Source organism: Euleptes europaea, chromosome 1 (genome assembly GCF_029931775.1).
Source record: "Euleptes europaea isolate rEulEur1 chromosome 1, rEulEur1.hap1, whole genome shotgun sequence".
NCBI classification, from domain to species: domain Eukaryota; kingdom Metazoa; phylum Chordata; class Lepidosauria; order Squamata; family Sphaerodactylidae; genus Euleptes; species Euleptes europaea.
Window position 1 is genome coordinate 65187645 of NC_079312.1, and position 26902 is coordinate 65214546.

Sequence of the window (26902 nt, forward strand, 5' to 3'; positions counted from 1 at the left end):
CGTGACTATATTCTGATCTCTTTTTATACACTGCTTCAGCACTATGGTAATAAATATAGACTCTTACCTTCAGTTAAACTGGAGGAAGTATGAACTGAATTGGGATCTATGTCTTCTTCAGGCTGGTACTGATAAAGTGTCTGAGATTGTTTGGGAGATATTTGATTATGCTCTTCTTTTAATGGAATAGGAGATGGTGGTGTTGGATTAAACTTGACCTTGGGAAAATGGTCACCCTCCTGTTTTTCATGCAAAGAATTTAGCCCTTGAGACTGAGTCATGTTGGATTCTTTAAAGCCTGTTAATTTGTTTTCTTTTTGCTTATTGTCTTTTTTCTTGTTAAGTTTGATTTTAAAGCGGGCGTTTTCTTCTTGCTCGTGTCTCGCTCGGTTCCCCTGGTTCTTCCTTTCCATTTCTGCCATGTTTTTGGGAATACCAGTTGTTGCCACAACAGGTTCTTTTTGAATGCTGCTTGCAGTGGTCATTTTATGATTTATCTGTGGCCCTTTGGTTGCTGAGATGGTGCTTATAGAAGTCCTTTCTTCATTCTTTTCAGTGGCATGGCTTGTTTTGGGGTGGTGCGTAGGAGCACTTGTGAGGGTCAGTGACAGAGCTTCTTCAATGTGTGAAAACGAAGGGGGTAGTGAAGAGGGGGTAACAATGCTTGCAAGATAATCATAGTCCTCACTTTGCTCCTGACCAATGCTCTCTTGCTCCATATGTGCTGAATAGCTGTAGTACTTTTTAGGTGGCTCCACCTGAGTTGTGTCTCCATCTGGTGCTTCCTGGTCATAACTGTAGGGATCGTCATAGTGCCTCTCTGGTTCACCATCATCTCTTTCAGATAGATTATGGGGATTTAACGTAGACTCATTACAGTCTGGGAGCTCATAGCACATGAGATCCCCTCCAGAATTGGGGCAATGGCAAACCTTGCATGGAGGCACATGGAATGTGTGCCCTGCTGCATACTTCTGATTGTCTTGGACACAACCTATTCGTCCACACTGAGGGCACCCATCTGATGGTAGCACAGCATCAATGCAATTTGGGGGGAGGTCTGGACAAAGCATAAACTGGCAGCTAATCTTGCCTCCCCCTTTGGGACATGAACATTCGGTGCTTCCAAAGTCGACAAAATAGGACTGCCCTTCGGGGACTTTGCCATTTATAAACCCTACATTCACACAGTCATAGTACTGGTAGCCTTCACAGGTGCAGCCATGTTGGAGACAAGTGGCACAGCATTCACCAGGCTCAAGCATTTCTTCAATGCAATTTTCCAGATGCTTACACTCCACACCCGTGCAATCCTTCTGAGCTTTTGAGAGGCCAATCCAAATAAGCACCAAAAATACAATGTTCATAGGGCATAAATGTGACACTTTGGGCCAGTCCATATTCTTCCTAAATAAGTGCTGCAAAAATCCAGCCTTCCTCATGTTTTATTAGGTTCTTTTTTTCCCCCTGGAATTTCGGAAAACTTGGCTCCTGGTCAGAAATATTTCCCTGGATTCTCTTTCGCAACTAGAGCCTAGGTTTATGAAAGAGAACTTTGTTAGAGGTTATACTCAGCACATATCCTGTTAAACATTAGAGATACGTTAAAATTGGGATAAAATTCCAACATCTGGAAACCTATGTATAAAATTAATCATAATGTTGTCCCAGCACTGTAGGCACCAAACTCCAAGATGCATGTTTTTCATTTCTCTCTGTCTTTTCCTCCCCCTTCTACCCCCTTTTTAAAGAGAAACAAGAAAGTTCACCTTTTATCTATTCATAAAATATACACATAGTAAAATAAAAAGTACTTGGTGCTTCAGTATATCATTTATATGCATTGTGTGATTATTATTTTTTTGTTAGCATTTGTTTTTTAAAAGAACAATTTTTGGCAGACAAACCAATGCATAGTATTTTCTTTCTTCAGGTAATACATTTTAAATATTTGAATACATTAATGATGAACTGAACTTTAAGTGGGGGATTCAAAACATCTATTTGAATATTTTGGCTTCCCAGAGTCCATTTTGAGCACTCCCAGATCTCTTCAGTTAGGGTATGATTTGACATGGGCTTACTTTGGCATCTCCTGCCATGAGCTCTCTGTGCACTGCTACCTTTTACTGACCCAAAAGCATGTAGCAGCACCAAAGGGTCAGCATCCACTGACTCCTAAATGCTTGTGCCCACATGGAGCAGACATTATAGTCACCAAGAACCACATTTGATTTATGGACACCAGGAACCATGGTACATTTCCCATTATTCCTGGTGACCAAAGACCATGCTGTGCATTTCTTGGCAGTGTCCAGTTCCTAATGGTGGACCCACCACTGTCGTTCCTTGCCACCACTGGCAGGTAAATTTGGGAAAGAGAAGGGATGGTGAGTTCATCTTGGCCCCAACATGCTTCCAGTGTGACAGGGCCTGCATTTTTGCATTATTCACATTTACAGAAAAAATACACAGTTGATCAGAAAGCAAGCCCTTTTCAAATATGACATGTATATAAATTGAGCATAATGGGAAAGAGCAGGATTGTGGCCAACCTTGTCTTGATGGACCCTACATACATCAACCGTATAAATATAAAAAGACAGCATGTGGCTCACATGGGCAAGCCTACAAATATGGTCCCAATTTTCACATTGAGCCAAAGGCTCTCATTTTCCATAGTGGGATATCAAGTCAAAGTTCTGTATAGGGAGAGGAGAAGGGTGTTGTTGTTTTTTTAGAACCACCACCCATCCCTCATCTTACTGAACATACCAAATAGACATACAAAGTAGTTTCTTGAGTATTGGGACCATTGAGCCAAGTACGTTAACTGGTAGGAGCTCTCAAACAGAACAGTCCTTCCCAAAACGGTCCCTTTAACAAGAGATGCTGGGAACTGAACTTGGGAACTTTTGTAGACAAGACATGTGCTTCACCAGGATGCTTCACCCCTCCCCCACATCTTTGCATTTCTCCCAACAGTACAAGCTGTTATCACTTTATTTGGTCTTTTTTAGCTTAGTCTTGATTATTTATACCTCATGCAGTTTTACTGGATTCAGTGAGAATGTATCAGGTAAAATCCTAACAGAACAGTGCTAATGATTACAGTATGTCCACATGAATGCAAGGGGCCCGGTAAAAATGCAAACTTGATTTTCTATTGCTGAAAATATGTGTTTAATTAGAGTGGTGTAAAGGAGAGGAAAACGAAGGGTCTCATGAGAATAGACCAGGTGTATGATCTTTCCAATTACATATTCCCCCAGCCAACCCAGCAAAACAACTGGCTATTCATAGATCTGGAGTGACATTCAAATATATTACCAAGTTAGGCACTAAAAGAAAAAAAATGACTTATTTAAAAATCAGTTCTAAAGATAATATTTCTAGTGGCAGAAGAATGTTATTCATTTCACTTTTTGATTTTCCATCCTCTTCAGAAAGCCTCGGCACAAAAAGAATGCAGCCATACCATGAACTAGAAGCATGGGGGATGAGAGCGTGTGCGGATGTGAAATGAATGCGAAATAGGATTGCTGACTCTTACAGAAGGAAATAATAAGGCTAATGCTTCAGTTAATATTATGTGTGAAGGTCAAAATCATCAGATGGATCAATTTTTTTCTCCGTTTTGGTTCTGCACATATGCCTGAAATGCTAGATGTATATATCTGTTTATTCCAATCACCCCAAGAATCACTCCAAGAGGGGGAAAGATGGGAGATTGATAAAATGCCTAGATCATCTGCAGAGCCACTTCAAGCCTTTCCTCACAGTCTTGCATCTATATTTATTTATTTATATTTTATATATTTATATTTTATATTTATATTTATTTATTTATATCTAGTCTTGCATCTATATTTCTAATGTTTCAGATATAAAATTAAGTTGGGCGTATGTGTAAATCACGCACCCACAGCATACCCATAGAAGAAAGCACCCAAAAACCCAGTCCTTTTTGTTTCAAAAAGAGCTATTGAAATAAATTTCTCAGTCCTGTCTGTAACAGCAAGTCTAAACTCCAACTGCTTTTGTATTTTTTGTGCTTTCTTTGCCTCTTCTCTTGTTGTTGCTTATCCTTTGCTACTAGGGTTGCCAATCGGCGAGGAGAAAAATGTCCTGTCCTTTAAAAAAAAAGGCTTAATGGGTTGTTATTTACCAGGTGATATTATTGATCTCCATACTATTAAAAAATTCAGATACTTATTTCCACACATTAAACCTCTTTTAAAGGGGCAGGGGCAGGATTCTTTTACCAGGCCAGTTTACAGGCATATTTGCTACTTTATACACTTCTCAATTTTCAGGTCCTCACAAGGCTGAGTGTTTTCCCCAGCTGGTTATTTTTTTGTCTTTCCACGTTTCCATTTGTGTTTCATCCTACCCTTCCTTCAAGGGGCTCATGACAGTGTCTATTGCCTCTTCCTCTCACTTCATATAACAACCCTGGTTTATCCTCACCTCACAGAACTCTCTGAGGCAGGATTTTCTGAGTGAAAGGGACTGGACCAAGGTCAACCCCTTTGACTTCAATGAACTTAGACTGGGATAACTCTGCATAGGATTGCACTGTATGTATCTGAATATGCAAGCTCAATTTTGATATAAGCTTTCAAACCATATATTGAACATGTTAAAACTGCCTTCTGTGTGCTTTTTTTAGAGCACACCAGATGTATAGGAGATTTTTGGGGGTGGGACATGGGGAGGCAGAGCATTGCTAATGAAGTGACCTCACCTCCAGATAATTGCCCAGAAGTGACATATCCATGTAAGTAATGCTCTAGCAATTCCCCAAATCTCTATGGTAAAGACCATAGAGATGGGAGAATTCCTAGAGCATCACAGATGCCACCTCCCCATTTTCTTCTGCAACTCAATTGCCCAAGAGCAAGAAAGATTGAGTAGGGCGGGAGGTTACCCACCGGGGAAAGACAACTGGCAGCCCTAAGCCTTATTGGCATTGTGCTTGGAGGTGGGTATGAAGCAAATCTTAACTTTAGCCTGATCTGTAGCAATTAAGTTAGGTTGGTCCTTGCCCTGTCTGATTCTCTCCCAGCAGTGGTGAATCCAATCTGATTCTTACACCAGTGTTTGGAGCCGGAGAGAGGACCAGAAGATTGCTGAACTGAGGTTTTAATTAACCTATATTAATTTAACTGCCTTGGGATTAAATAAAATTTATATCTCAGTGATAGGAAGACTTGAAGAAATTCTTTTTATATATATAATTTTTTTATTGTTTTTCCATACTGATTAAACACAATATTCAACAATCAATGTAAATAAGCATCAAGGTGTAGATTCCAATAAAAAATGTTGAAAATACATATATATAAATAAAATACGAAGACTTCCCCTACACCTCCCTCAATCTTGTCATTTATTTGTAATCTCCTTTGTTTAAAATTCTAATCCTAATATTATTACAAACATTTATAAGAAATTATTCTTTATTTAATATTACTCATAATCTAAGTGATCACTATTTCGATTATAACAATTTTCTATATTCAAGTAAAGAGGAAAAAAATAAGAGAGAAAGAGAAAATAGAAAAAAGCACTATTTTATAATAAAAAAGATGGATTAGATAATAGGTATCATTTTTTTACTTCCTTTAAAAATAGGCATCATTATAACTCCTCCATTTCTCCCAGACAACTAATAAGTATCTATTATGTTGATGTCATTAATTATTCTGTTTTTGTCAAAGCCAAGCCATTAATCAGTCCATTTTAGTTAAATCCCAAGAAATCTAGACCCTTTGAACCAGTCTCTTTATCCTGAATTTCCAGCATCTTCCTCTTTTTCTCAATAGCTTTAAACGTCGAAGAGCATCCTTGGAAATTGTTAGTGCAGTTCCCTCTGCAGAAATTGACAAGTGATAGTCAATCTGCAGTGTGGTTTCTTCCATCCCTAAGGCAAAGAGAAAGATCCCGGTGTTTCCAGCTTTTCGCCCTTTTAAGTTCTCCCAGTTAACATTGAAGAAATCATCTGGTAGATTATACAAACAAAAGTCAAAGTCTCTTACGTTCAAATCCATGGTTGTCAACTGTAATTGGTTCAATTACAGATGTATATCCTTTGGTTGTCCATTGTGGCTCTCCAGCTCCTTAGCAGAATTTAATTCTTCTTTTGATGGCTTGTCATTTGGAGAGCTTTCTTCTCCCATCTCTGATCTCAGTGTAGTAACTTGGTCTTTTATATCCTTGAGATCTTCCAAAATTACATCCAGTTTCCGATTGAAAAGTTTGTAGATATTGTTTGTCAGGGAGAGTAGTCGATCCATCTGTTGAGTCACACTTTCCATGGTTGCTGCTTCTAATAGTTCTGTTAAAATTTAATTAGTAAAGTCCAGACAGGTATATCACTAGTTCTTATGTTGTGGGTAGTGAAGAAATGTTGCAGGGGGCAGGATATAAAGTCGTAAGCCTGCTGTTACTTCCATTTGCCCAGGAACTTGGGAGATATTTGCCAGTTACACAGTAATGCCACACTTCTGGTCTCAAATCTCGTGGTGTTCTCGCAGTAGCATACGGTAGCAGACGCTTTCGGATAAGACGTGGCTTGAAGACTTGTTTACTCAGAAAAGCGTCTTCCCAAAAATGGGGGGAATCTCCTCCTCCCTCCCCTTTGCACATCTCTGTCTCTGATTGGTGGCTGTAACGTCATTCAAAGAGTCCCAATTGTTATGTCTACCCACCGATCAATTTGATAAAAATCCTGCCGGTTTATCCAGTGTTTTTAATTTTCAAAGAGTCATCCAAACATCAGATGGGGAGATACGGATTCAATAGGTATTTTTTAGCTCCCTCAAAACTTCCAGATCCAGGTAAAACAAAAGGATTCTTGTAACTTACTCAGATTTTAGAAGAGTAGGTATTCTTGCTTCTTTGTTGTTGCTTAGATGGTAGTAGATAGGGGAGATCTGAGCCTGATTCCAAAGAAACGTTCGTGGCAATGTTTTCCCCTCAGGCTGGCGGGACCTCGTCCAGGATTCCGAGAGTCGTCCGAAGGCTCTCTCAGCAAAACTGGGGGTCAAACCGCACTTAAAGGCAGCAGGGGTAGTCCTGCTTCCCGGTCCACTGTTTAGGATCGGGTAGGGGTGCAGGATTGCACCCCAGATTCGAACGATTCTTGGTTCCCTTGGGAGCCCCAGAGAGACATGGTGCTCAGATCAGCATCCCTAGCGGAACGACTTGAAGAAATTCTTGTAGCCTGCCCTGGAAAAGGAAGTGCTCTTCCACTGGGAAGTAGGGTTGGTAATTCTGACTGAAGCCATTCTTACAGATTTTTTTCAACTAAGTGTAATGCTGGAAATTCCTTAGGTTGCCAACCTCCAGCTTGTAGCTGAAGATCTCCTGGGATTACAACTGATTTCCAGGCAGCAGAGATCAGTTTACCTGGAGAAAATGGCTGCTTTGGAAGGTAGACTCTATGGCGTTATACCACATTGAAGTCCCTCCCTTGCCCAAACCCACCCTTCTCAGGCTCTACCCCCAAAATCTCCAGGTATTTTCCAACCCGGAGCTGGCAATCCTAGAAATTCCTGGAGTGGAACAGTGTTTAATTCTCCTGAAGGACTGCTTTCAGGAGTTTCCTGGAGACAAAGACTGATTCATAGAGATCCAGGCCCATCCTAGAGGATTGACAAATCTACTGTTAAGGGTGGAGCTGATTAATAAAAAGAGATCGAGGAGAAGACCTGGACAGAGGGGAGACAATGAAGAAGCTACAGCTTGGGAGGTTTCATTGGAATCCCAGAACTGAAGCAGGAAGAGCGCTGAAAGAAAAGGAATACATTCTGGGTATTTTTCGACAACATTGCTGGAAAAGCCTAAGAGGGTCTATTACACTACTAGGTTTTGCAATCTAGCACAAGCCACACAATGTGGCAGTATTGCACATGAAGCTGCCTTGTACAGAATCAGACCCTTGGTCCATCCCAGTCAGTACTGCATCCCAGCAGTGGCTCTCCAGGATATCAGGCAGAGGTCTTTCACATCATCTACTTGCCTAGTCCCTTTAATTGGAGATGCTGGAGATGGAACCTGGGACCTTCTGCATGCCAAGCAGATGCTCTACCACTGAGCCACGGCCTCTCCCCACAATTATAGAACTGACTAGGGTGGCAGTGGGGGCCATCAATGGCAGTCTTCACCAAGGGCACTATTTGTCCTAGGGCTGGCCCTGGTTAGCTCATTTCAACGCACACCATTAAGTGGAGTTAACAGATAGATCTGAGCATGGGTCCTAGTATGGTGCTGTAATCACTATGCCATGCTAGCTGTTCTCATCAGTATGCATGTTCTGCTTCTTGCAATGTTTACCATTTTATAAAGCTTTGAAGAGCACAGAAATAGAGCTCCCTAGTGACTGCTAGCACAGTCCGTCACCAACTTAGGTTGATGAGATAATGAGTAGATCTTTCAGAATATCAATGCTCTTCTATAAGGTATTGTGTGACATGAATTTTATTCAGATGTAGATTGTATTGAGTGTGCTAGGATTTAATTCAGTTAAGTGTGCCTAAAACTGCAGCTTTAATTTAGAAAATACAAACTGTATGGTAGGTATATGATCATATTTTGCATTTCTTATCACCACATAACTGCTAGCTCTTGCTGGCTTCAAACAACCATGGTACAAATACTAGCACTCAAGATTGCAAGTGGCAAACGGAGATGGGGGTCAGCAAAATCAGAACAAAAACAATATATTTTAAACAATGTGGAGGTAGGAGGGGAAACCACTAAAAGTGTTTATTTCCTTCTTTTAAAGATATATAAAACCTGTAATTTTGGGAAGACTGCACCAGCCATTGGATTAGTGTTTCCTTTCACACCCTCACAATCCGGAAATATGTGCTCTCACCAAAAGCAGTGAAAAAGAATTCTTGGCAGTTTCACCCAACCACTTGGACAGAGGTAAGTGAAGTGCTTCTCAAAACATGAATAAACAAATGGCAACAGAAATGTCTGTGCAGGGATCATCCTATCAAATGTACCGCATCAACTGCTGCCCTGAAGTTGAAACTTCAACTTCAACTGCCAACTAAGATAAGATAAGCAGCTGCTGAGAGGCCATAAGAACCAGATTGGGTGGGAGAAGATATAAGTTGAAATATAAATAAATTAAATAAATAAATTGCACAGGACTTGTGGGGAAGACCCCCCCCCCAACAAATGTTAGCATGCACAATCATATTATTTAGGAGTACTTTTCCTAGAAACCGAGCCTGAAACTCATCATTGAAAAGCCCAGAACATTCTGTGGATTGTTGACCAAGCATGAAGCCTGACAATAGGGTTGCCAGATTGGCTGGAGATCAGTTGTAATAGCAGGAGATCTCCAGCTAGTACCTGGAGGTTGGCATCCCTACCTGACAAACATCTACCACTCTGATGAACAAGATCAGTCTCATGAGTGATTAGAAGAGCTCTGACCAACAGATTGTTTAGGGATACTGAGAAGATGTTATGAGCATGGGGTTTTGCAGTCCCCTGGGTGCCAAAGGAAACGATTAATAAGGGGGAAATTAAGTCCACACTTCTGTCTCCACCTTTGAGGAGTGGGGTGCCACCATGATAGGCCCTCTGCCCAAGAGAAATATAGAAAAGGCCAGGAGGAAGGCAGGTTTGGTATATAGCAGCCTTTCTTTTGTTAACAGCAACTTGGTAATGGTAGTCAAAAAGGGCAAGAGTCCAGTAGCACCTTAAAGACTAACAAAAATATTTTCTAGTAGGGTATGAGCTTTCGTGAGCCACAGCTCACTTCTTCAGATACTTCTTCAGAAAGCTCATACCCTACCAGAAAATATTTTTGTTAGTCTTTAAGGTGCTACTGGACTCTTGCCCTTTTTGACTACTGTAAACAGACTAACACGGCTACCCACTGTGAATTATCCTCTTGGTAATGGTAATTAATGGTTTAGTATTAGGATTTAGATTGGTTAATATGCATTAAATTTGCTTTCATGTTTGCAACTCTTTGTTTCAAGTATATTTATTCTTGTTCAGTGGTTTGTGGTTCATCCCTCTACTACCTAGCATATTCTCTACTGGTACAGAATGTTGTTTTATTTGCTCATGCTTCAGCACTGCCTATTTATCTGTGTACATTATTTTCATATGTATTCCTGTATTGTGCATCTGATTCAGTTTACAATTTGCTTTCATAGCATATTGTACAGTAATGCCTTCCAATAAACCGTTTAATTCATATCAGTAACGAGGACTTCCGGTGGTGTCGCTGGGGTGAGTGCTACGTTTGCCCAGGAGCTCCTGGGTGAAATCCAAGTTTGCGTTAATTTTGGGGAGTTTTATACACCCCAACCTGACCCTTGCAAGTGGGTTGGATAGCAGGAATTCCCTGCAGCCCTTTTTTTGCAGTTTGACCTCCTAAATACTCCGAGGGAGCTTCCATAAGTCCCCCGGAGTTTTGGATGCCTGTCCTGCCTGGGCACTCAAGGGATAGAAATCGCCATAACGCAACTTCGGCATAAGACTCTACCCTTCACCACCTTATAACCAACACAAGGACTACTTTAAGATAAGAACCTCACCTCTAGATGCCCAAGTGAGTACACAAGAATTCCTCATTTCTTACTGGCGTTACCAAATAACCAGGGGGGGGGGGTAAATGAAGATATTCCCAGTACCCTTACTCCTCCCTTAATTGAATTGGATAAGTTTGACTTACAAAATCCACCAAGACTGGAGACAGGAGCCTTATCAAGTTGATCAGCTTAAATCAAAACAAAGAGTTAGAAGGACGCTTATGAGACGGACTAAAATCTCTACCAATGAGAAGCAATCTAGAGGGAAGGGGAGGGAGAATTACTCTCTGAGTTCCCGGTGAAATAAGACTTCCTGACACGTTTGCATAGCAAGGGATTTCTTGGACCGGAAGACCCTCTATACCACCCTCTGTATCATCTGATTCACAACAACAGGAAGTAAGTCGTAGGACCGGATACACGTCGCACTCGAGCAACACAGAAATAATTCCTGAAGGAAACAACCATCGAGAAGAGGCAGTAGAAGGTCAGCGGCGAAAGCAACTTCCGGAATACTTCCTGGTTTGATCCGACCTAGAGCGTCCGGCAAAACTCGCTGGTATTCCAAATCTTTAATAAGCTGTTTTACAGTGAAATTTGGACCTTTTCGATTCGGAAAAATTGTTAAGCTGATCATTGACTCATTCTTTATCAACTACAAGTTAGAGGGCCCTGTCTGAAGACATGTATTTTACCAGCCTTATTTCAATGTAAATGTCTGGATCTCGCCCCCGTTCTGGCTCACTACATAGCCCTGCCTACACAAAACTGAAAGACATTGCTCAAACCTTAACTATGGAGAAGAAACTACAAGACATGTTAGCCAAACAAACAGAAGCAACAACTAAGCAGTTTGAACAGATGTCAACACAGATGGCACAGCTGACTTCTATGATGACAAATCTTGGACAAGCATCTCAAGCCATCAACCAGAAATTGGATGTGGTTACAGAAGACCTCAAAGAGGTAAAGACTCAAATGAATACTATGAAGATGGATATGCAAACAATGGACCTATCAATTAAGAAAGTGATGGAAGAACACAAGGATACAAAGAAAAAATTAGCAAGCCAAGAAAAACAGATTGAAACAATACAAACTAATCAGACAGCAGCCAAAGATCAGATAGCCATGATGGAGATGAGAGTAAGAGAGACTAACCTTCGTCTGCGCAATTTACCAGATATGATGGGAGATAACAAAGAAACTGTAGTCCCAAATCTGGCTTACTTATTTCAAATAGAAGAACAAGTGTTGAGCCAAGCCATTAACAGAGCTTATAAAATACCATTACCTGCCAGAATGAAAAGATCTAAACCAAGAGATCTCATGATTGTTTTCTATGATGCAAAGATCAAGGATAGGATCATGAAGATCCATTATGACAACCCGGTTTCTGCAGGAGATACTCCTCTAATACTTCTAAAGGACATACCAAGACATTTACTTTCACAGAGGAATAATTACAAAGAATTTGTGTCTGTTTTGAAAGCTAATGGTATTAAATTCCGTTGGATTATGCCACAAGGCTTGGCCTTCACCTACAAAGAAATGAAAATGACAATCTCATCACCATCGGATGTGGGAAAATTTTTGAGGAAATATAAGACAGAACTTAAAGGATTAACCTTGGAACAAAAAGAAGAGGAAGAAGAAGAGGAACCACAGGGAGCAGAGGGAGGTGCTGAGTTATAGACTGAATATTTTGCTTCAATAATTATTACACCATGGCAAAAGTAATTTCTTGGAATGTAAATGGGTTGAATGAAAAAACTAAACGGGCTAGAATTTTTAAATATTTACAGAAATACAAATACTCCCTAATTTGTTTGCAAGAGACTCATATAGCAATAAAGCACAAAAGATACCTGGATAAACAAGTGCTTGGACAAGCATTTGTCGCATCGGCCAAAACAAAAACAAAGGGAGTAGTGATATATGCTCATTCTAGCCTTAGTCCTGAATTACTGTACAAAGACGATGAAGGGAGAATTGTAATAATCAAAACTAAAATATTGGGGGAAAAGACGATTGTGGTAGGAATATATGCACCTAATGAAGGAAAAGCAAAATTTTATGGACAACTACACGAACTGATTTCCCAATGTGCAAATGATCAGATTCTTTTGATGGGCGACTTCAATGGAGTTATTCTCCCAACCTTGGATAAAAAATCAAAAGCAAAAGACGAAAATGAAGGATGTTTGCCTAAAACCTTCTTCACCATGGCTTCAGAATTGGAAATACAAGACATCTGGAGAACAATGAATACAATAGCTAAAGAATATACTTATTATTCAGCAAGACACGATGCACACTCAAGGATAGATATGATATGGGCTAGTAAATCTATTTTTACGCAACTACGTAAAATTCAAATTGTACCAAGAACTTTCTCTGATCACAATCCAATTACATTTGAATGGAACAATAAACAAGCATTTAGATGGCGATTGAATGATAAACTTTTAAAGGATGACAAGATTCAAAAAGAACTACAAGATTTAATTAAAGATTTTTTTGAAATCAATCTTAATGGGGAAACTACGCTAAATATAGTTTGGGATGCATTTAAAGCTGTTCTAAGAGGATTCATGATACAGAAACATACGGCGTGGAAGAAAACCCAACTACAATTTACCAATAATATACTCTGGGATTTACAAAATTTGGAGCAAAAACTGGTTATGGCTCTACATGAAGAAGAGAAAAATGACATACAAATGAAGATTTCTGTATCTAAACACCAACTAAATTTGATAATAATGGAGGAAATGAACAAAAATTTAAAATCTGCTAAACAAAAATATTTTGAACATGCTAATAAACCTGGAAATTTTTTGGCAACCCAACTGAAAGATTCATTTCAAAAGAAGATTATAACAAAAATTCAATCCGCTAAAGAACCAGTTTATACAACCACGGATATACAAAAAGAATTTGTTTCATTCTATACTAAGTTATATCAGAAAGAAAATATCTCAAAAAAGAAAATAGACAAGTTTTTAAGTTCAATACAGATGAATGTCCTCTCAAAGCCCCAACAAGAATGGATAGATGCTCCAATTACAAAGGAGGAAATACAAGAAGCACTAATGAAACAAAAAACGGATAAGACACCAGGACCAGATGGAATTACTGCACTATTTTATAAAACATTCAGTGACAATTTAGTGAATTTTTTTGTATTACTTTGTAATACAATTTTGGATAAGGGAGCATCCCCAGAGACTTGGTCACATGCATTTATATCGTTGATACCTAAGGAAGGAAGAGATCCAGAAAAAACTTCAAATTATAGACCTATCTCACTGTTAAATGTGGATTATAAGATCTATGCTTCAGTCTTATCGAATAGGATAAAACATTTTATTAAGGACCTTATACATGAAGACCAAGCAGGTTTTGTTCCAGGAAGGCAAATTAAAGATAATATAAGAGTTTTATTAGACTCATTGGAATATTATGACCAGAATATTCAACAAACGGCGGCCTTTGTATTTTTGGATGCAGAGAAAGCTTTTGATATGGTCTCCTGGGATTTTATGAAAAAGATATTGGAAAAATTAAATTTTGGAGACCGTTTTTTGAGGGGTATATCGGCCATATACACATCCCAACAGGCAAAAATTTTGGTCAACGAATCGATGTCTGACAATTGTTCAATTAAGAAAGGAACCAGACAAGGATGTCCCCTGTCTCCATTATTATTTTTGTTGGTGTTGGAATCATTATGCTGTAAGCTAAGGAGTATGGAGGACATTCGCGGATTAAAAATAAAAAAACATGAATTTAAATTGAGAGCATTCGCTGATGACCTTCTGTTAATTTTGGAGAACCCAACACAATCAATGAAGATATTGCTGGAAACTTTGGACGATTTTGGAAATGTATCGGGATTTAAAGTTAACCAAGAAAAAAAAAAGACAATATTTAAGAATCTATCAGAAACAGAACAACAGGAATTTATAGCATATACAGGTTGGGAGAAGGCTAATAAGGTCAAATATTTGGGAATCTGGATCTCTGCAAAGAATAAAGAATTGATAACTAATAACTATCTTAAATTATGGGACAAAATAAAAACTGACATGATCATTTGGTCAAATAAAAAACTGTCACTTTTGGGACGTATATCAACAGTCCAAATGAATATTTTACCAAGGATGCTTTTTTATTCCAAAATTTGCCTATAATATCACATGTTAAATACTTTGATACTTGGAGGAAAGATGTATTAAATTTCATCTGGCAAGGGAAAAAGCCGAGGATTGCTTATAAACACTTGGTGGACTCTAAAGTTAGAGGAGGTTTAGCATTACCCAACTTTCAACTCTATGCTGAAGCGGCCGCTTTAGTATGGCTAAAGGACTGGATGAACTTATCTAATCCGCGTTTGTTAGATCTTGAAGGTTTTAACAATATAAGTGGATGGCATGGCTATTTGTGGTATGGTAAAATTAAGATACAAGCATCATTTCGTAACCATATAATCAGGTCCTCCTTATTTCATATTTGGATGAGATATAAACATATTCTTGAACCAGTAACACCGATGTGGATATCACCTCAAGAAATGTTGACATTACGCCCACTTAGATTGGACAAATTTATCACCTACCAAGAGTTAATTAACTGGGAAGGGGGAAAAAGCTCACTAAAAGACTTTCAGTTACTTAAAGACGATTTACAATGGCTTCAATACCATCAAATTAAATCAGTATTTACACAATATATGAAGAATGGATTTTCCAAAGAAAAATCGCCTTTTCACAGGTTGCTATTAGATAATAACACTCAACTGATTTCTAAAATGTATAATCTTCTTTTAACAATTTATTGTGAGCAGGAAATAATTAAACCAACAATGATTAATTGGGCTCAGACTGTGGGACATGATATTGCCCTAAACAAATGGGAAAGACTATGGGTGAAAGACCTGAAAGGAATAAATGCGCAGTCAATTCGAGAAAATATCTACAAAATGATGTATAGATGGCATTTAACACCTAAGAAGATTGCAAGGATTTACAAAGTGACATCCCCTAAATGCTGGAAATGTAACAAAGTTGTTGGTTCTTTTTATCATATGTGGTGGACTTGTGACAAAGCTAAGGATTTTTGGGATATGATTCATAATGAATTACGACTAATAGTACAAAAAAATATACCCAAAACACCAGAAATGATGCTATTAAGTATGATACCTGATGACGTTAATACAAAGGACTTTTTTGATTTATGCGACAACAGCTGCAAGACTGCTTTATGCAGCAAAATGGAAAGGGGCAGACACTCCTGGGAAAAAAGACTGGATTATGAAAATGTTTGAACTGGTGGAAATGGCAAAACTTACAGCTACTCTAAATCAAAAAGACAATGTTCAATTTATGGGGGAATGGGAGGCTTGGATGAAATATTGTGAATATGAATTAGGACTGGGGAAAATGGAAGAGTACCTTTTAATCTGATCTAGATGACATTGCTAACATTAAGAAGTGTAATCAATTATATTAATAGCATATTGTGATTGAAACTTAATTGAGATATAAGAATAATTAAGATCAGACCATATCATGATGGGATAGAATACTTTATTAAGAGGCGGACGGAGGTGATGGGGAAGTCAATAAATTTTCCTTTATTTTTTATTTTTATTTAGCACTTAAATAACTATAACAACATTACATATGATTTAGTTTTTTATATTACTTTTATTGTTGTTTGTTAACATGGAAAATTAATATTATAAAAACCAATAAAAATTTTCAAAAAAATAATAATTCATATCAGTAACGCTTTGGATTCTGCATCTTCCTACTGACAGTCACATACCAACTCCATTAATAAGAACCCATAGGAATAGAGGCCTCCTGCTTAAGGGGACTGAATTAACACTGAGCAATTTGCTTTTTCAAATTCTTTCTGTTTGCCTAACTGTTAACTTATACTTCTTTTGTCAGACCCTGGACTCACTTCTATTCACCTCATTGGGGTAAACCTTCCACTTTTTAAATGACGCCTCTTTGCCATTTATGGCTTCTTTGGGTTGTTAATTCCACAGACATTCTTTTTGACTTGGTGGTACCTTTCCTGACACGATCTATACATGTCTGGATGTCAGTCATTCTCTAGGAATTTGACTCTTGGCTTGGAGACTTCTAGCTTTGGCCTATAGACACCTATAACACTTTTCCCTCTCCAATAATCCTTGCCTAGTTCAGCCCCTTGATCTCTGCCCAACTGCTCTCCTTTGTCAGCAGACTCTCACTCTCAAGTTTTCTCTCATTCCTACTAACATCACCCTGAATGTTTTCGCCACCATCCCTATTGGAGCAGTCATCTTGAAACAGAGATTCCCCAGTTCCTGTCAGCTTCCCCCCAGATGTTAGTTTAAAAACTGCTCTGCCACCTTTTTGATATTAAGTGCCATCAGCCTGGTTCTCTTTCTGTTCAAGTGAAGCCCATCCGTTTTGCACTGCTTTGTAGGGTTCTGCTTGCCAATAAACCGAACTGAAAATAAACCTGAAATTAGCTGTTTCAGCAATATTCAGGTTTCGGTTTTACCGAATACCAAAAGCTGGGAATAAAGACAAAGCTGGATAGCCAATTGCCAAATCAGCCAAATAGGTATTCGCCTTTTTCGGCTTTGGCTTTTTCCTGGGGGATTTTTTTTAATGAACTCTGGGGGAGACATTTTTGGAGGTAGAATTCCCAAATTTTCAGGGTAGCTTAAAGGGACTCTCATTGCATGAATCCCGAAGTTTAGTAAAGACTGGGTCAGGTCCAATTTTATGGGGTCAGGAAGTGGTCACCCCCTTCCTCCATAGAGAAGCACTGTAAATTTTATCATACTTCTCTATGGAGGAGGGGGTGACCCCTTCCAAACTCCATAAAATCGGGGGCCCTGTCCTAAACTGTACCAAACCTTGTGTTTCATGCAAGGAGAGTCCCTTAAAGCTACACTGCAAATTTGGTGACTCTACCTCCAAAAATGCCCCCCTTAGAGAATTTTAAAAGGACTTACTTTTCACAGTCTGTAATGGCTGCTTCCTCTCCAATTGAGTCCTGGGAAAACTCAGTTTCCCATGAATGCTGGCCTTCAGCCTACTGACCTAAACTTTTCCTCTGAGACCACACAGCTATATTTCCCAATGTCACTGGTGCCAACATAAACCACAATCACTGACTCCTCCTGAGCACTGTCTATCAACCTAACTAGACAGTGTGATGTCATCAACCTTTGCACCTGTCAGCCAAATCACTATGCAATCAAATGCCCATTACAGACTCCACCCTCTCTATTCCTAATGAGCAACTACCAAATATCCCCCTCCCAACCCCAGAGAGGTATCCTCGATACGAGAAGATATTGGTTCATTATCCAAGGAAAAGGTCCCATCTAAGGGATCATATCCCACCACCTCAGCCTGATGCTCTCCATCCTGGAGACCCTCAATCTTCAATCCACAACAGCAAAGAAGCTGTCAACAAAGCAGTGGTTTTAGGGGGCAGGGCTGAGGCAGCCATGAGCACACACAATGACGTCACTTCCAGTGTTACTTCTGGAAGCGCGGCATCATCACAGCTGCTTTAGAACTCAAACCCCTTGAGTGTTAAATCGGCCGCCCTAGCCCCGCCCCCTAAAACCTCCCACCAAACAAGAGGGGGGAACTGGCAGCCCTACTGGTTTGGTTGTTTAAGTTGTTTAGGGTTAAAATAGGGTATCTACCTGAATCTAGGTGGATTTCTGTAGCAAGAATAATAATATGGTACTCTGACTTCTTCATCGTGATGTCAACAATATATTCTTTTTTCAAGAAAATTTGTCTGTGACAGCTCCCTCCTGCTCCCCCTCAAACTCCCTTGTTAAACTCCCAAGTTCAGCTCCCCTGTTAGAAGTCCCTGTTTGAAATCACTAGTTGCAAGCCCTAAACAGCTTAGCTGTAGTATTGTTATGATCATCTGATCTATTTCAACCACACTCAGCAACCAGAATTTCCCTGGATGCCACAGACATGGATTAATTTTCCATCAGCATTATCAAAATACATAGGAAATGTTGATGGGTGTGAAAAAGAACATTTTTATCACCCTGCACTCAACCTTTTGTAGGTTACAAACTAATTTAGATTCTCTTGGTATTCACATTGTAGCATATCACATGCAGAAACAAATTAGGATACAGTATGAAAAGTTTACTTCCTTTGGGCTTTTAAATTCCTTATTCATCTTCACTACTAAAACATGAAACATCTAGTCCAGCAGATTTCTGGTGCCCGTATTTACATATAAATACATATGTAATATTCAAAACCATGAAACAAAGAAAATTCCACAGCAAACAAGTGTAAATACAGCCAACATAATGTACTCTGTGCTCACTAACTGTATACAACTCAATGTAAATTTACAACACATAATCTAAATCTCTGGAACATAATGTATACATAAAAGGAAAGCAAAACTACTAAGGCAATATTAATGGGTAAAGAAAAGTGGTAACCAGAGACCAACCAACATAGAAGTAAAATAGATGACATTATTCCATAAAAGAAGGAACAGATGTTCAGCCAATCAGAAAAAGAACAGATGCTATTCTTAACCTACTTCAGAAAAAAAAATGGTTTGATTTAACCAGATACAGGAGAATGTGATTAGAAATACAGAAGAAAGAAGGTGGGCTGCAGAGGGAACAAATTATGAATTTTATAAGGAGGAAGCATGGGAGCAGGAATGATATGGTATGATATGGTTTGAGAATACTGAGCTGGATCCAAACTAATGCAAACAGAAGACCACTTGGAGAACAAGGATCCCTCCTCCCCTTCCTGCTGCTTCCGAATGTCTGGGAGGCCCAGGAACTAAATGGCATGTGCAAAACTGGAACACACCACCATCTATTAGTGGAAGTGTTTTATAGCTGTGAAAGAACACCTTTGGATCCAAACTTATATATTTAGGAATTGATGCTTCTAAAGTTCTCATCTGAACCTCTGCCGATATTTTGGCTTTCTGAATTACCCAGTTTTGTTTCTGAAACAGAACTGAAATATCAAAAATTGTCAACTGTTCTGAATTTTTATTTCCAAATTTTGTACAAAGAACCATGTATGTGTAGTTTGTTGTAGCATCCAGGCACCTCTTTCCTCTATGTAACCTAAGTGTATGAGCACCATTTTTTTTTTGTTTTTGTTTTTTTTTTGGTAGTGTTTTATCAGCCTGGATTAGCTTTCATGGGAAATCAAGATTTCACTTAGGAGACATTTTCCAAAGATGAGGAATTCATGTGCACATCAATAAAATACTGTTCAAAAATACTCTTGATGCAATCATTAAGGTTCCTTTTCACAGTATTTTATCATTGTCCAAAGAAACTTCAGCAAAACAGAGATGAGGGAAGTACACAAGACACATAGGAATTGAAAGGTGGAGCAAACAGTACACAATTCAATTTCAAAGTTTTTTTTTCAATTCTTCACTTAAACTGGAAACAAGGAAGAGTGGAATGCAGTGCAGAGAAAAATCTGAAAAAATCTGGGAATGGGGAAATCCCAACTTTGTGTGGATGTGTACGCATACATAGACACTGCCAGAGTGATTTCCACCAAGAGAAAAATAAGCAGCAGAAAATGAGACTTTGAGTCAGACTGAGGCATCCTGGCTCATGAACTGAACATATACCATACATTCACACTATAATACCGTATAATACCTCTATCACCATGTAGCTACAGATATTCTCCACTGCAAATTTGGATCAATGTGTTAAAATCTTCCACCTGTACTAACTGACAAAGCCAGTTCACACAGTAACTATGTATGAGCAGTTCCAGAAGCCCTTGAAAAGAGTCCTTTAGGGAAGAAACACTGCTGTGAACCAATGTGTAAAAGTATTCAGCCCCCACAATTCCTGTGATCATTGCAGCTATAAAATGTACTACCAGAGTCACAGCTTATATCAGTGTACAACTCAGTTGACAGTAGGGTTGCCAACCTCCGGGTGTGGTTGGAGATCTCCCACTATTACAACTGATCTTCAGGTGACAAAGATCAGTTCACCTGGAGAAAATGGCCACTTTGGCAATTGGACTTTGGCATTGAAGTCCTTCCCCTCTCCAAACCCCGCCCTCCTCAGGCTCCACCCCCAAAATCTCCAGGTATTTCCCAACCTAGAGCTGGCAACCCTAATTGATGGGGACATTTATCTGTGCTGTCCAAGAAATATGCCTCAACAGAGATGGTCCACATTTACTCACATGTGGAAGAAAGTTACTATCCCAAGCGTGAAGGAGGCAGGAGGAACATTTGGGTAGTATATAGGTAGTTTGTATGTATATTGGATCTCCTGTATATTTTCCAGCTGTTTTCAGTAAACCAAGACTGTATTCCTTGGTCTGTTGAAATTCACTTTTTGTGTGGGGGGGAACCAGATCAAGTGAGACCAAACCCAGATATCTAGAAATCTGCCAGAGCAAATGTCCCTCTGTATTACTCTTTCCTGAAATTCCAATTATAGCTAGTGTTCACATACTGCTATAATCAGATCTCCAAAATAGCACATAGGATTGCACTCACGTCTGATAATGAATTCTGAAAGAATTATTGGTCATTTGTGTCACAGTAAATTTTACTATAAGCGTCTATCTGGTATTTATTGTAGGAAATAAATTATCAGTCAAAGTCATCTAGACAACATCATTTCCATGATAAATAGTGAAACTATTGCAATATACAGTAACTTATTAATTGTACCATATTTTTCTGGTTCCCCATGGATCTCCTGTGTGTTTGGTTGTGGCTGCTCCTATAATTTTCCACACTTCTGACAGCAAGGGACTGATTGCTGCAGATAAGGCCCTGAGCTCTGTTAATATGTTTATGCTTTGATCTTCAAAACACTCTCCGACTGTCTAAGAACTTCTGTTCTCCTGAGGATAAGCAGCCAATCACACCCTTTCTTCTAAACTGGTTGGTGGTCTTGTAATGTTGGCAAATACACATCAGACCTTTTAAATTTAATCTCCCTTTTTGTGATTCAAAGAAGCAACCCTGCTGCTCTTCAGATAGCATTGTTAGTAACTGAAATGTATTAACTGGTTTATTTTCTCTGCCATTCTTTCACCATATGCTGTTACTTCCTTAGTTGTCAGAAGGTGCTTAGTAGCTAATTAACTACTCTGTTTGTGTAATGCCATATTTTAAAAAGGTGAAATACCAAAAAAAAAAAAAAAAAACACCCTGATTTCTATTTAGAAAAAATATGTGTGGTTGGACAGTAGAATGGGAGGGCATATTCTGATACACATGAACCTGGCTTATTCCTAGTCAAAGCATCAGTATTTTCTGGTCTGACAGGCAGTGACTCTTATCAGGGTCAAACTACATGATGCACATGGCATGAGTTCAGTCAGGGGTCCCCTGACCCAATTTATAGTCATACATATTTAAGACTCAGAGGTTTTAACTAGATTATTGGTATCTTACTGTTCAAATATTATATTTTAATAACTGAATATAGTATTTAAAAGATTTATGCCAATAAAGGTTTGATTTGATTTAGTCATACATATAATGAGAAAACTCACCTTCCAATGCACATCATTGCTCAATAGTTTCAGGAGGATAGTTTGTAGTAGCAGAACAAAACATGAGTCCAGTAGCACCTTAAACACACCCCAAGAAATTCCAGGATATAACCTTTCATGAGTCAAAACTCACTTCCACAGATAACAAGTAGGACTGAGGATCCAACAGCCATTATATCCAGGACAGAAGGTGGGAGGGGTGTTACCAAGAAGGGCCAGTAGGAGTCAGGATGCAGAGGTACAATACTATTTGTAAGCAACTTGGTTAGAGCTGAGAGATTTGCATAGAGGAGGGAAATGCATGAAATTAGCATCTGGAATGAGATAAGAATCTCATGTCCCTATTCAGTCCTGAGGGTCCATTCCTGAACATGTTAATGAATTCTACTTCAACAGTCTTCCACTGCAATCTCCTTTGAAGCTACTTTGTAGGAGAACTGCCACCACTAAGTAAGCAGTGGACTGTCCCATAAGATTTCTGGAAGGTTTCTGAGTATTGTGATTTTTAATGTCCATTTATTCTTTGGTGTAGAGACTAACCTGTTTGTCCAAAGCAGAGAGTAGAAACGCACAGTTGACACTTGATGGCGTATATAATATTGGAAGATGAACAAGTGAATGAACCTGAGATGATATGGCTGGTGATTTTACATCTAGTGATCCTGTTGTTAAAGCATATATGAGGACAAAGTTGCCATCTTGGTTTATTAAAGACCCTGGTCCCAGATAATGGTCCCTGGTCTCTTTTTACCAAAGACTCTTCAGAATGAGGCCTATTCGCAAAGGAGGACCTAAGCTCATATCTAGACTTTACCAATTCAGACTGCCGGTAAGTTCTCACATGACTGAAAGCTTCTCCATATACCTTCCATCTCTCCATGCTTACCCAGGATTTGCATGAATACAGTGTGCAAATTGCCCAACATTTTTTCTTAGGGCTAATAAGAAAGGAGTGGAAGGTGAATGGCATTGCGAGGTAGGCAGGCCTGGCAATGTGGAACAAAGGTGAAGTCAAAGCCCTTCTCATGCATACAGAAATGTGCCAAGTATGATATCACTGTCCAAACACTATGCCTTCAGTGATCATTCTCTGTTTCTTAGGGTTGTCAACCTCCAGATGGTGGCTGAAGATCTCCCACTATCACAACTGATCTCCAGGCAATAGAAATCAGTTCCCCTGTAGAAAATGGCCGCTTTGGCAATTGGACTCTATGGCATTGAAGCCCCTTCCCTTCTCCAAACTCCACCCTCCTCGGATTCCACCCCCCAAATCTCCTGATATTTCCCAACCCGGAGCTGGCAACCCTACTGTTTCTTGAAGAGCAGTTCCATCTCAGCCAGCATTGCTGTGCTTCTGTGTGGGCTTGAAGAAGCTGGAGCCAGGCAACCTGGACCGGAGCTTGTGGCTCAGGAGAACTGGACATTCTGATGGACAACAACAGTAGCAGAAAGAGGCTACAAGGCTGGCCTGAGGTTATTGCAGCTTCTGGGAGCTGTTGGTATTGTTGGTGTGGAGGCAGTTGGCTGACTGCTGAACGGGTACTATACAAGGATCAAGATTTTATAGCGTACAGGAATCCTCAGTGGTTGCATAATAGTCCATGTAGAAATGTCCCATTATTTATTAATTATCATTACTATTGTTTATGTAACACCATTGTTGTGCATAGCTCTTTTCTAGGTAATATAACTGTTAAATCCCCATTGGGGCATCATATTGAAGATCTGGATATGGGAAACAAAAACAAATCCACAGCTGTTACAACATTTTGGAAGAACATTACAGGCTTATTAATATTCACCCCGTAAGTGTATATTTTCCAATTTGTTCATGAAATGCAGGAAGGTATTGAGTGGAGAAAAGAATTTATATAAACTGCATCTTGTAAAAAGGTGACTCTTCTGTAGATGAGTGCCTGCAGGCGGCTAGCCAGGAGTATTTGGATTTAAAATGGATTGGTCACATTAATCTCCAACATCATGAGACAAAGGCTTTAGTTTGGTTCAGACATATTGCGGTCAGTAATTCTTGTGCTGGTCATTGACCGTAATAAAGATTATCTATCTATCAGTCAGTAATCTCAGTTCCTCAGGAGCAGAACACAGAGGCATAAGAACAGAGATGCCATGACATATCAGACCAGTGATTCATCTAGACCAACATTCTGTTTCACACAGTGGCCAACCAGTTGTTCTGGAGAACCAATGAACAGAGCCAAACATAGAGACCAAGGCCTTCCCCTGATGTTGCCTTCTGGCTCTAGTATTGCAGGAGAAGAAGAAAAAGGTTTCTCTGTTCATTTTTCTCCATCCACTCATACAGGGAGACAGATGCAAGTTTCAACTTCTTTCCTCCCCCTGGCTTTCGCTCCTCCTTCCTGGTTCTGTCCACAGCTCCATCCCTCTGCTCTCCTTCTTTTTCCTGGCTCTACTCTGCTGTGTTCTTTGTCTTCCCTGTGTGTCAGCATTGCAGCTACAGGTAAGTGGGACCTTCTGTGCTTTCCCAAACATTCTCCCAACAGCCATGGCTGACCTTCCTGGCCACTGCCCTAGAGGCTGAGGGACCAGCTGCCAACAGGTTACACAGCTACCTCCTCCGCAGGGAGCAAGCAATAAAAGGGACTCGGGGTTTTTACCTCAACCTATAGAGTTTCTGGTCTAGCCTGGTTCCACACTCTGAGCTACTTGACCTGTAGGCACAGTAGGGTTGCCAGGTCCCTCATCGCCACTGGCAGGAGGTTTTTGGGGTGGAGCCTGAGGAGGGTGGGTTTTGGGGAGGGGAGGGATTTCAATGCCATAGAGTCCAATTGCCAAAGCTGCCATTTTCTCCAGATGAACTGATCTCTATTGGCTGGAGATCAGTTGTAATAGCAGGAGATCGCCAACTACTACCTGGAGGTTGGCAACCCTAAGGCAAAGACTGAGCTCATTGCATCTTGGCCTCCCCAGGTATCTGCTTCCCTCCACCTGCAGCACTGACACTTTATGCAGATGTATCCCAAAGCTGCCAACATGGCACTTCAACTTGGCATTCCAGAATTAAGTTAACTGAAAATTAAGAAGTGGGAGTAATGTGTCTGCTTCTCTCGCCCACGCCAACAACTCACTTAGTTTATTTTGAGGCTTTGTTGACTAAACAGACTTTGCTAATAAGAATTACAACTACCAATTAGAGTCTTTTAGCTGAAGGCTAAAAATTATTGTTTTAGTAGAAGACAAATGGGAATACATGTTGCAAATACTCTAGCTAAAATGTTAATCACCACCATAGATTTCAAACAAACTGAATTCAAACAAACATTTTCAGGGAAAGTTTTTACAATAGACAGCCCAAAAATATGCTGAGAGAGAACATCTATGATTTCTGTTTCTCCAGCAATGAAAGCAAAATCCATGAAACAGAAGTTTGCATCTATCATTCCGTTAATGAGTCTGCAACTGCAGATGTAACCCATCAATCAAAGCAGCTCACACATAATCTTGCCATGAAAGATAATGGAATTAATTTGATTCGTTAGATACAGAGATGCACGCCCCTTTGTTTCATGCAATCATGCAAAATGCTGCCGCTGAGAAAGAACAATATCACCAGCTGTAGCTAATAGAAGTCTCTACAACAAATAATCCAACTGTCAGGCTCCAGCTCCCAAGGTATGATGAAGCAGATGAAGCCTCAGTTGTTGGGGAAGTAAGAGGGTCTTGTCTGGTCTTGTCTCATGTCTTGTCTTGTCCTTCTCTGACTTTGAGGTAGAGGTCTGGCTGGCCCATCTTCTTGGCTACCCCGCTTCCTGTCTTTTCAAGGATTTCCCATGGGTGGGGCAACCCTGGGCTCATCTAAAGCCCCATGAGAGGAGGTGTGGTCCTGCTGGGTTTGGATAACTGAGGTGGCTGGAGTCCTGACCCCAGCCTTCTCTTCCTGTGCTCCACCATCCCCTGCTATGTTAGGGAGTCTCTTCTCTCACCAAGGCAGCCTCAGAGGGGCGAGGATGCTGCTGGCCCCCAAATTTTCAGTGTGGCTCCATGGGACTTTCTTGCAAGAACCCCCAAGTTTGGTGACGATTGGGTCAGGGGGTCTGGAAGGGGTCGCCCCATCCTCCTCCATAGAAAATAAAGAGCAAAGTGGCTGCATTCTGATTCTTTAGTGTGATCTTCGCTATGTATTTCAATGGAGGAGCCGGGCTTTAAACGGTGGGAAAGTTTGCCCAGCTCCTCCATAGCGATACAATGTATCCTACAATGTATCCCATGACAAATAATAAACTATTCATGAAAGCTACATTAGTTTCTATTGTGGATTACCTTGTGGCACAGGATGCTGTTATTGCAGAGTTGCAAGCTACAAAATGGAGGGGTTCCAAAGTCATAAAGTGCACTTTTAAGAAAATCTGAATGCTGCAAGCTGACTTTACGGAGTTTTGGACAACAACCAAAATGTCTGATTTATATTGTTAATTTAATTCAATTTACGAAATCCTTGTGGCTTGATTTTTTAACTACATTATGGAATCAAACACATTTTTATACATTTTATAGATTAGATTGGCAAGTGCCAGCCAGCCATTCTGAGATTCTTGGGGGAAAATATGCCCAATCAAATTATGTCTTTGCTTCATGTGTGTGGTTCTTTGTTTCCTAATGATAGTGGAGCTTGGTACCAGATTTCCCCTACAAACCAGAATCATATTAAAATATCTATTTTGGTTTCTTTTGTAAATTATATGTTACGATCCTTTATTGCCACAGGAA

General features: G+C 39.7%; 1 protein-coding gene across 2 annotated transcripts in view; it reads right to left on the minus strand.

Moving 5' to 3' along the window:
- Positions 1–26902, minus strand: part of FBLN2 (fibulin 2) — a 200067-nt gene that overhangs the window by 138963 nt on the left and 34202 nt on the right. For both annotated transcript variants that reach the window (XM_056861352.1, XM_056861342.1), the window contains exon 2: positions 68–1534. In XM_056861352.1, the coding sequence (XP_056717330.1) occupies positions 68–1442 (1375 nt within the window). In that variant the 5' untranslated portion in view covers positions 1443–1534. The remainder of the gene's footprint in view (positions 1–67; positions 1535–26902) is intronic.